This window comes from Aquarana catesbeiana, linkage group LG07, assembly GCF_042186555.1.
Source record: "Aquarana catesbeiana isolate 2022-GZ linkage group LG07, ASM4218655v1, whole genome shotgun sequence".
Lineage (NCBI taxonomy): Eukaryota > Metazoa > Chordata > Amphibia > Anura > Ranidae > Aquarana > Aquarana catesbeiana.
In genome coordinates, this window is record NC_133330.1 from 35,431,365 (window position 1) to 35,443,516 (window position 12,152).

Genomic DNA, 12,152 nt, shown 5'->3' on the forward strand with positions numbered 1-12,152 from the left:
CAGATTTTTGTCTTCAAATTTACCAAAACCATATAGTGCAAGGGCCGGCCTGATTGCATACAAATTTAAACTCCTAAGGTTTGACCTCATATTATATAGTTTTGGTAAATCTGAAGACAAAAATCTGCAGAAAATCTAATAGTGTGTATGGGACTTTAGAGCATTCAGTTTTGACCCATTTTGCACAGAGTGAATTTACATGCAGTTTTGATGCGTGAACAGCAATTTTTTTTCATAAATCTATTATTTTTATAAACACTCCCCAAGAGTGTAATTAGGTGCATAACCAATGATCAAAAAAAAAAAAAAAACAAGTCACACGTAAAATAATATAAAACATTGATCTGAAACTAAACTGAATAAAATTAGCTCCAAACTATTACTGTTAACCTTTAAATGACACACAGAATCAGCAGGTTTCTAAAAGGTCTATATTATTAGTAATAATTTATTAGTAAACAGACAACAAGTTATTTTTATGCTTATGATTTATTTTTATTTGAATCTCATTTAATTGCATTACATTTATAACTACAATCTACTGATGCATGATCATCTTACAATTATGCTTTGATTTTTTACAAAATTATAAGTCAAATAATGACTATGACCATTATCCCGATGGTGGTAAGCCTCCTAGTGATCACTTGCTGGTACTGCAGGGTCTCATACTGCTGGAGATGACATGAACAGACTAAAAACAAAATTTAAACAAACTAGGCTACATTTTGGCAGTTGCGAATCATAAGAGTACATTTGTAAAGAGCAAAATTATTATTATTTTTTTTAAATGTTTATATCCATAATCTTTATTCACATAATGTCCCATTTTTAATACATTGTAATTTTTTTTTTAGCATTTTTGTGATTAGATGAATGTAATAATAAATTCTCTTAGAAATGAGCAAATTAATAAATAAATTCTGATCAGAAATAATTAATTCCAAACGAATTATCAAAGACACAGAAGACACAAAAGTAAATGCATACATTGGCACATTGCTCATTGCCCTTCCTGCGCAGTCCTTGTCCCATCCCAGGATTTAGTGACCCCTTCAGGGCTCGGTCACTCATTGCCGTTGTGTAACTTTATGTATTGCTGCTTCTTATAGTAACGTCTCTGTACCACGAGGCCCATCACTGCCATGACCCCGACAACACAGACCGCGGCCACGAAAAGCGAGGGTGGCACGCCTGGACTGGACTTATTTTTATCTGCGGAAAGAGAGAACATTATTAATTTAGGGTGTAAATCCAACTAATTTTTTCTTTGGTATAGAAGGGTGAGGGGTTAAAGGGTTCTTATCGCTGTCCACATTTGGGTTCTTATCCCCCCCTAGGCACATTTGCGGCCTCGGCTTTAAGGGGTTATACCTGCATCTGCAGGCATCACCCCGGTCCTGTTTTTTAGAGCAGGCGGTTGGCTCTTTAGGGATAACAACCGATGCAGCTAAAAGCTGCTAGGCTGTTATCCTAAAGGAGCGGGAGAAGACGTCCCCCCCTCCTGCCGCTCTTCCCGGGCCTCATGTCCCACCTGGAGACCCGATCCACGATTCGGCACTTCTGCCGGCTAGGCTGAGGCTGGAACAAAGCCAGTCTCCTATGTAAAAAGACGGAAGTCACGTCACTTCATCACTTCCGGTTCACTCAGCTGCCAATGGCGCCCGATTTAAAAAAAATTACAGTATTCAGAGTCACCTTTTTTTGCGATCTAAATACTTTAAAGTGCAAAGAAGAGATTTGGGGTCTTTTAGACCCCCGATCCTTCCATAAAGAGTACCTGTCACCACCTATTACTGTCACAAAGGATGTTTACATTGCTTGTGACAGCAATAAAAGTTTTTTAAGTGATAAGTGACATGTAAAAAATAAAAAATAAAATAAATAAGAAAAAAAAAGTAAATTTTTTTTTTTAAAGCGCCCCCGTCCCCGCGAGTGCGTGCAGCAAAGAAACCGCATGCGCAAGTCACGCCCACATATGTAAACGGTGTTCAAATAACACGTGTGAGGTATTGGCGCAATCGTCAGAGTGAGAGCAATAATTCTAGCAAAAGACCTCCTCCGTAACTCTAACCTGGTAACCGTTCATTTTTTTTTAAAGTGTCGCCTATGGAGCTTTTTAAGTACCGTAGTTTGTCTCCATTCCACGAGTTGCGCAATTTCAAAGTGTGACATGTTAGGTATCTATTTACTCGGCGTAACATCATCTTTCACATTATAGAAAAAAATTGGGCTAACTTCACGGTTTTGTTTTTATTTAATTCATGAAAGTGTCTTTTTTCCCAAAAAATTGAGCTTGAAAGGCTGCTGCGCAAATATCGTCTGACATAAAATATTGCAACAATCGCCATTTTATTCTCTAGGCTCTCTGCTAATATATAAATATATATATATATATATATATATATATATATATATACAGTCAGGTCCATAAATATTGGAACATCAACACAATTCTAATCTTTTTGGCTCTATACACCACTACAATGGATTTGAAATTAAATGAGCAAGATGTGCTTTAACTGCAGGCTTTCAGCTTTAATTTGAGGGTATTTACATCCAATCAGGCGAGCAGTGTAGGAATTACAACAGTTTGTATATGTGCCTCCCACTTTTTAAGGGACCAAAAGTAATGGGACAATTGGCTGCTCAGCTGTTCCATGGCCAGGTGTGTGTTATTCCCTCATTATACCATTTACAAGGAGCAGATAAAAGGTCCAGAGTTAATTTCAAGTGTGCTATTTGCATTTGGAATCGTTTGCTGTCAACTCTCAATATGAGATCCAAAGAGCTGTCACTATCAGTGAAGCAAGCCATCATTAGGCTGAAAAACAAAACAAACCCATCAGAGAGATAGCAAAAACATTAGGTGTGGCCAAATCAACTGTTTGGAACATCCTTAAAAAGAAAGAACGCACCAGTGAGCTCAGCAACACCAAAAGACCCAGAACACCACGGAAAACAACTGTGGTGGATGACCGAAGAATTCTTTCCCTGGTAAAGAAAACACCCTTCACAACAGTTGGCCAGATCAAGAACACTCTCCAGGAGGTAGGTGTATGTGTGCCAAAGTCAACAATCAAGAGAAGACTTCACCAGAGTGAATACAGAGGGTTCACCACAAGATGTAAACCATTGGTGAGCCTCAAAAACAGGAAGGTCAGATTAGAGTTTGCCAAACAACATCTAAAAAAGCCTTCACAGTTCTGGAACAACATCTTATGGACAGATGAGTCCAAGATCAACTTGTACCAGAGTGATGGGAAGAGAAGAGTATGGAGAAGGAAAGGAACTGCTCATGATCCAAAACATACCACCTCATCAGTGAAGCATGGTGGTGGTAGTATCATGGCGAGGGCATGTATGGCTGCCAATGGAACTGGTTCTCTTGTATTTATTGATGATGTGACTGCTGACAAAAGCAGCAGGATGAATTCTGAAGTGTTTCGGGCAATATTATCTGCTCATATTCAGCAAAATGCTTCAGAACTCATTGGACGGCACTTCACAGTGCAATGGACAAAGCATACTGCGAAAGCAACCAAAGAGTTTTTTTATGGGGAAGAAGTGGAATGTTATGCAATGGCCAAGTCAATCACCTGACCTGAATCCGATTGAGCATGCATTTCACTTGCTGAAGACAAACTGAAGGGAAAATGCCCCAAGAACAAGCAGGAACTGAAGACAGATGCAGTAGAGGCCTGGCAGAGCATCACCAGGGATGAAACCCAGCGTCTGGTGATGTCTATGTGTTCCAGACTTCAGGCTGTAATTGACTGCAATGGATTTGCAACCAAGTATTAAAAAGTAAAAGTTTGATGGATGATTGTTAATCTGTCCCATTACTTTTGGTCCCTTAAAAAGTGGGAGGCACATATACAAACTGTTGTAATTCCTACACCGTTCACCTGATTTGGATGCAAATACCCTCAAATTAAAGCTGGAAGTCTGCAGTTAAAGCACATCTTGTTTGTTTCATTTCAAATCCATTGTGGTGGTGTATGGAGCCAAAAAGATTAGAATTGTGTCGATGTCCCAATATTTATGGACCTGACTGTATATATATATATATATATATATATATATATATATATATATATATAATGATTTGGGGTTCTAAGTAGTTTTCTAGCAAAAAATATGGATTTTAACTTGTAAGCAACAAATGTCAGAAAAAGGCTTAGGCATGAAAGGGTTAATATATCAATTCTTATTATTTTTTTTTTTTTCTGATGACCATGGTCATCAAGACAGAAAGTGAAGGGTAATTGAATATTTTATGGTTGTCACCAAGGCAGGAGTATGGAGGAAATTTTTAAATGAGGACAACTGTACTGATCGCATCACCCGGAAGTGGAAGCGGATGCCATCTTCCCTGCCCGGGATTGCTTGTTGTTGACATGCGCATAAATCTTTTCTATACATTTGTTTTTTTTCTATTCATATTTATTACACTTTTTCAGTCAGTGGTATCTATCATGAGATATTCTGAGGCGTTCTTGTGATTGGTTGAAATAAGCTGAAGCACCGTTTCAGGGAGAAAGTCCCCAAAAGCCCCTATGACCTGCTTGTTCTCAAGGGGTCCTTGACCTCGGGTAAAAGGACATCTTTTCTGGGTGTTGGTTATTGGCCTTTATGGTGGTGGGAAGAAATTTGTGCTGGCCAATTTTCTCTATTCAATGGTGCAAAATCAACTACCTATGATTTTAACTTATCTGTCTTTTTCAGGTCCAAAGTGAACATGGCAGTACCTCAAAATTCAATGTGGAAGAGAATAGGGCCATAATCAAGTTCCTGTTTCTCCAGGGGAAAGGTGCGAAGCAGATCCATGATGAAATGTTACAAACTTTGGTTGACAGTGGTCTTTCCCTTGGAGAAACAGGAACTTGATTATGGTCCTACACTCTTCCACATTGATTTTTTTTCTGGAGGTGCTGCCATGTTCACTTTTGACCTGAAAAAGAAAGATAAGTTAAAATCATAGGTAGTTGATTTTTGCACCATTGAATATAGACAAATCGGCCAGTAAACCCTGCAATTTACAGCTACCTAGTTCAATTCTTTCTCAGTAAGGCTCAATACTGCACCTAAGCCTCCCAGGATCGGCCCTGGGCGCTGCTGCAGCCACAGCACAAAGGGAACGTTGTTCCTGCTGTGGAAAAAATACAGGAACGCCGTTCCCATGTGTTCCTGCAGGTAATGTAAGTATAAATATTGCATACCTGGGTAAGGCTCAATACTTATCAGCATCCCCTTTTGTGTGTGTATGTATATGTGTGTATATATATATATATATATATATATATATACACACACACTTTTTATTTTTGAGGTGTGGGGGGGGGGTCTTGGGTGAGTTCCCACACTTTTTTTCCCAGGACTTGACCCGCCTGTAACTAAGCAATAAAAAATCACAACTGGAGTTCAGCTTTATGGCAACACAGAATAAAGATATGGAGAGGAATTTGGAAAATTGATTTAACTTACTGAGGAGGATGGGACCCGCAGCCAAACTGGCTGAATCTGAGTTGTGAATATCACGCTTTTGTCTTGAGGAAAGGCAGCCTTGAGCACAGCGGTTTGCAGAAGTTCGATTGTGGCAGATGACAACATCGCAGGAGAGATAAACTCCCGGGACATCTTTAAACTTGAATAGGTGAAAGCTGAATCTCTGCAATCGCCTGTCTGTAGTCGGATAGGTCTGCAAGGTAGAGTCCTGGAGACACCTGGAAAAAAAAAATCATGAAAAACATAATTGCCGGTTCACACAGGGGCGACTTGTCAGGCGACCTAGCTGACTGACAAGTCGCCTCCCGTTCTGTACTACGGAACCGTTCTAATAGGAGCGACGCAAGTCGCTCCAACTTAGAAAACGGTTCCTGTAGTATTTCTGGGGCGACTTCAGGCGACTTGCATTGACTTCTATACAGAAGTTGTTTTGCAAGTCGCCTCTGAAATAATTCCTAGTGAAAAACATGCATGTATATAGACATCTGCATATACAAATACACATGCATGAAGGTGTAAGCATAAAAGACATAAGTACAGTGCAAATCATAATATGACATTATAAGTGTGCAATCATATTTAAATATGAACTACTACATTATATCATACACGTCTCTCAATTTCCCCATGTGTGACATAGTCTCTCGTGAAAAGTGACCATTGTAAATCCGTGATACCACTATTTAATTAATGTGTATAATATATGTATGTGCAAACTGCATTCTAATATCTCAACAATAATGAAAAAATATATAAATAATTTGTGGATATCTCAACAATAGTGAAAAAATTGTGGATGGACCAATAATGTACCCATTATGTGTCCCCCTGACTTCTAAACTATGCCCATATGTTTAAAATAGTTAGCTGTTACTGATGAAGCAGTTGAGGTCCAGTTCTATGTTCATACCTCTAGGGAACAAACATTTTAGGAGAAAGATCCCTAACCCGATTGGATCCTCTCCAGGACTGATAAACTACATCCACACCACAGAATTGTAAAAGACTTGGGTCCTGATTGTGTTTCTCCTTGAAGTGGAGAGACACACTGTGGTATTGGAAACCCTTTTGGATGTTAGCTAAATGTTCTGCGATTCGCACTCTCAGTAATCTCTTCGTGCGGCCCACATAAAATAGCCCACACGGGCACCATAAAAGATAGACTACATAAGAGGAATTGCATGTTATAAATTCTCTAATCCTGAACGTTTCATTATCCGCATTAGTAATTTGAGTCACACCCCTATTAATTACTTTCACTGTTTTGCAACAAATGCATTTTCTACATGCATAAAATCATTAAACATTTAGTTATAAGTATCAAAACATGTGTTTCTGACTAAGCAGATATACTTGGTACAAATATATCAGCAGTCATATGATGTAACAACTGTTTTGGTTGTGCTCAAATGACAGTCACACCTTCATCTGTGAAAATGTCTATCTCTTGGTTGCCCACGGAGCTGGGGAAGTGACGTGTATGTTAAATGACCATCTGTTTATCAATGAATATCACCAAAGAGTCCCATTCAAGATGCCACCCCCTTCAGAATGTATAAATTGTACTATGAGGCTCTCAGCTTGGGCAGAGCAATTATTTTGAACATATAACCATGTACTATAATTGTTTGCTCCCCTGCCTATGGCTAAAACTATAGGCTTGCATATTAAATACATCTTTTTTAATGTGGTTCAGCAGTCAATGTGTTATTGGAAACCCTTGAGTTCTGGGTTTTCCCTATCAAGTGATGTCCTGGAGCTTCTTCTCTCTCTCTTTCCTCTTCTCTCACTCCTTCTCCCAGCACAGGGGTCACCCCCAGGCGACTGGACCCTGGACCCTGCTCTCAGACTGCCTGGCTTCAGAATATTTATGGGCTGCTTCCCCATCTTCTAGGTCTGCCTCCCAGGGATTGGTGGAAACTCCATATATAGTTAGACTGCAGCCTCTGTCCCTCCGCCCACTATGTTCTGGAAGTTTCCAGTGAGTTCCAGAAGACAGGGAGAGGTAACAGAGCCACAGCCTGTGAAGCACTGCCTAGTCTCCTAAACTCAATTAACCCATGCTCCTCTGTTTACAAGGGAGCCAAACAAAATTTACCTATACTAGCAACTGTGAGGGTGCTACATTTACTCTATATTTGTGATGGAATTTATGAGTAGTAATACTCTTTTTTTTTTTTTTTTTTTTACTATTTAGGACCATAATGATTTTTTTCTTATCTACCTTGATTATTGATTTTTCCTTTTTAGCACTGCAGTTTCTGGATTTTCTGAGTGGTAATACTCTTATTTCAGCTATTTATGACCATGATGGACTTTTTTTCATATTTATCATGATTATTGATAGATCTGGTTTCAGTCCTGATAAAAAAAGTCATTTCTGACCCCAAAATGTGTTGGGTACATTATTCTTCGGCGTGTCGCAATTGCATCAACAATAAATTCATATGGACTACTAAGATGACTATCTGGCCCTCTTTTGTCAATTGCACCTTGCACCATAGCAGTCTTTTGGAAGTAGCCACAGTAATAGGGTAGGTTCGGCTGTTGGAAGACTGAAACACAACCTTACCTATGACATGTTTTTTTTTAACTGTCCTTATTGCAGAATGTTAAGAATAAATCTGTTGATAAACTATACCTATTAACCATACCAACCTTTTACTAAGCCACACCCACTTCCCACAGCCTTTCCCCAGAGTGGGCCCTCAATTTCGTTTCCTCATTTGGGCCCCAGATACCCCAGTCCTTAAACTAGGCTGTAACCTGTACCTTTCCTATCTTAAAAATATGTAATTCTTACCCATGCTGGATGATGTTGTAGGATTTCTCTGTGCCATTTAATATTGGAGATGATTTGACATGTTCAGCAAGTATCTGCAGATCCTTGTCATGTGACTCAACCACCAACTCCACATAAAGGATACTGTGAAGGTCAACTTCAACTGGGAACTCTGTAATTGGTTCAGTGAAGCTGTCACTCTTGTAGAGTTTCAGTGAGACGTTGAAGTTGCCTCCTCTAGAAACAGAACTAGCAATTTGCGGGAACAGGTTGAAGTTGAGGGTCTGGTTGCTGTCCAATTCGCATTTCACTGGGATCTCAACACGATGGACGTTGGTGTTGGGGATGGTTCCATAAATGGTGTTTTTATAGTATGACTTCCCATTCTCATCGTGCTGTAAAAAAAAAAAAGAAAGAAAGAAAAATAAACAAAACAACTTATTGGGTGCACACTTTAGACTGACTAAGTGGTCGCTTTATAAAGCATTGGTCTACTACAATATGAGATTAATCCAAATGTAAAATACCCCTTGACATAAGAGAGTTTTGTAACACTACAATGGACCAATTTAAAATACAGTAAATGTAAAACACATAAACAGTTCCATATTCCTAAATAAAATAATCTGAAATGGAAAAATAATGGACCTAAACATTCCACTTTTTATTTTGCTATAGACTGAACAGACTGGCTGGGATACCGTGGATATTTTGGATACTATTGACATAGTATAACTTGGAATTTCAGTACCAGCTAAAACTATTAGCCATTACTCTGTACACTTAAAATTAGACCTTTCTGCTGTCTTTGACACAGTGTACCTGTATTCAGGTGCAGTCTGTATTCTCCACTGCAGGTGGCACTCGACCTCAGTGGGAATTCAGATGGGAGAGGAAGTTGAAAGTAACTGGGTTTCTCTATGACTTCCTTGATCACCCAGGGCAGTGATCCAATTGGATACACATGCCTCATGTGACCCTAGCGGCTATCTTAGGTCAAGCTGAGTCTATTTAAGACTCTGACCTCTGGGTTTGGCACACTTTATGCGAGTGGACAGGGTAGGGACAGATTCCCCACCTGTCAGGGACAGTGCCAGTGATAGGGAGAGGTTCCGGTGTAGTAGAGAGAGAGTAGGGATCATGCCTACCTCCTCTGGAAGCTTTCCTTTTGGGTTATACCAACAAGACTACAAATCACTCCTCTTGTCAGATACTGTCAGCATCCCTTGTCCTCAGATTGTTGTCTCTCTGCTGCACAGTTGTAAGTGACACCGGACGGGTGAGCCTCCCTGCCAAGCCTGTTTGTGTTGTTAACCTGCTGTTTCCATCCATCGATCTTTGCAAACCAGGATTCTGTGTGTTTACTGCCTAGCACACTACACTAGACCTAACACTTGGTGGCAGGATATGCCCCTCTTTGCTGCTGGTGCGGAAGGGGGAACAGGGACTATCATGGCACTGTTGGAAGCGGCCTTGGCCCTGGTGCGAAAGTTTTTTTTGTTTTTTTTTTTAATTTTTATTTGAAAAAATATTTACCATTACAAAAACAGAGAAAATTGCCCGTAGAAAAAGGAGGGTATCAACATCCCTCTATACATTAAGTGCCAAAGTTTAATTGTTCCAATATCTCCCTGTCTTAGTGAGAGGAGACCCACTAATTAGGGGTACTTTGTCGCAGTAAGTGGGCTTAGCACTATATGACCATATAGTGTGACCAAACCCCCGTATTTTTTTGAATATGTTCAGGTGTTTTTAACTAGCCTTGCAGGAAATGTCATTCTTGAATGTATGCGCTGTAATCTGTTTTGTACTGTTTGTTGGTCTTATAGCAGCACCATCTTGAATTTAACCAGTTGCCGACCGCCGCACGACTATATACGTCGACAGAGCGGCACGGGCAGGCAAAAGGGCTTACCTGTACGTCCTTGCCTGCCCGTGGGTGGGGGGTCCGATCGGACCCCCCCCCGGTGCCAGAGGCGGTCGGATCGAGGTCAGGGTCGATCAAAGGTGAGGGGGAGGCCACTCATTCGTGGCCCCCCCCCTCGCGATCGCTCCTGGCCAATGACAAGCTTCCTCGGCTTCTGTGAATGTAAACAGAAGCGGAGGAAGTGATGTCATCTCTCCTCAAACCGGTCTTTTCGTCCGGCGCAGAGGAGAGAAGACATCCAAGTAAGTGCACCAACACTACACTAACAGTAGAACACGCAGGCACACTTGTCACCCCCCTGTCACCCCCCAGTCACCCCCTGATCACCCCCCTGTACCCCCTGTCACTCTGACACCAATAGCAGGTTGTTTTTTTTTCTGATTTATTGCATTGGTGTCAGTTTGTGTCAGTTACAAGTGTTAGGGCAGTTAGGTTAGCCCCCTTTAGGTCTAGGGTACCCCCCTTTAGGTCCAGGGTACCCCCCTAACCCCCCTAATAAAGTTTTAACCCCGTGATCACCCCCCGTCGCCAGTGTCACTAAGCGATCGTTTTTCTGATCGCTGTATTAGTGACACAGGTGACGCTAGTTAGGGAGGTAAGTATATAGGTTTGCTCTCAGTGTTTTATAGCGACAGGGACCCCCATATACTACCTACTAAAGGTTTTAACCCCTTGATTGCCCCCTAGTTAACCCTTTCACCAGCGATCACCATATAATTGTTACAGGTGACGCTGGTTAGTTGGTTTGTTTTTTGTAGTTTATTGTAGTTTATTACAGTTTTAGGGCACCCGCCGTTTATTACCCTATAAAGGTTTAACCCCCTAATTGCCGGTGATAGAAGTTAAGTTTTTAGGATCAGATAAGGTCTGCGTCGCCCCAGGCAGCGTCAGGTTAGCGCCAGTACCGCTAACACCCACGCACGCAGCATACACCTCCCTTAGTGCTATAGTATCTGAACGGATCGATATCTGATCCGATCAGATCTATACTCCCCAGCAGTTTAGGGTCCCCCAAAAAAACGCAGTGTTAGCGGGATCAGCCCAGATACCTGCTAGCTCCTGCGTTTTGCTCCTCGGCCCAGCCCAGCCCAGCCCACCCAAGTGCAGTATCGATCGATAACTGTCACAAAACACTAAGCACACATAACTGCAGCGTTCGCAGAGTCAGGCCTGATCCCTGCGATCGCTAACAGTTTTTTGGTAGCGCTTTGAATCAGTCGCTGACAGTCAGGAGCTTTTTTGCCTGTGAGTCTCACTAGTGTACCCCTAAATTTAGAGCCCAAAATGGCAAATAGAAGGTACACTAGTGAAGAGGCCTACACGTTTCTGAGCATGACAGATAGTGAAGAGGAAGTCACTCATCTGTCAAGTTCAAGCTCAGAATACGAACCTGTAGAGGACAGCGGCTCCATGACAGATAGCTCTGACGACGGAGTTGTGGTCCCTGCTAGGGTCAGGCGTACCAGACCCTGATCTTCTTCTTCTGTCCTTGAAGTGCAAGAACCGCAGGGCTCTCGTATGGAGCAGAGAGGTACTAGTGCCGCTACTCCTTCTGGTGAACTGGCAAGCACCAGCGGCCTAGTACACCCTGGTCGTACATCCAGCACTGCAGTATCACGTGGTGACGTGGCGAGTCCCATAAGTGCAGTTCAAGCTGGCGAGGTGGCAAGTCCATAGTGCCCATAGTGCCCTTCCTGCTGCATTCGCCAATCCGAATTGGGTACCCACCACTTCTGCAGCACCCGTACTTCCCCCTTTCACTGGCCAACCCGGAATTCAGGTGGAAACAGTTGACTTTATGCCACTGGATTTTTATTCACTGTTTTTCACCGAAGATCTCTATAGATCTATTGTGGACCAAAGCAATTTGTACGCTGGTCAACACATCGCCACTAATCCCCAGTCCTCCCTTGCCAGAGATTGGAGACCAATTAC

At 41.6% G+C, this 12,152-nt stretch overlaps 1 protein-coding gene across 1 annotated transcript in view; it reads right to left on the bottom strand.

Moving 5' to 3' along the window:
- Positions 1-464: 464 nt before the first annotated feature.
- The window catches only part of LOC141102408 (uncharacterized), a 31,944-nt gene continuing 20,256 nt past the window's right edge, over positions 465-12,152 (bottom strand). Inside the window, exons 4-6 of the mRNA XM_073591368.1 lie at positions 8,312-8,685; positions 5,488-5,726; positions 465-1,215 (exon numbers count right to left, since the gene is read on the bottom strand). Coding sequence (XP_073447469.1) covers positions 1,067-1,215; positions 5,488-5,726; positions 8,312-8,685 — 762 coding nt within the window. The 3' untranslated portion in view covers positions 465-1,066. The remainder of the gene's footprint in view (positions 1,216-5,487; positions 5,727-8,311; positions 8,686-12,152) is intronic.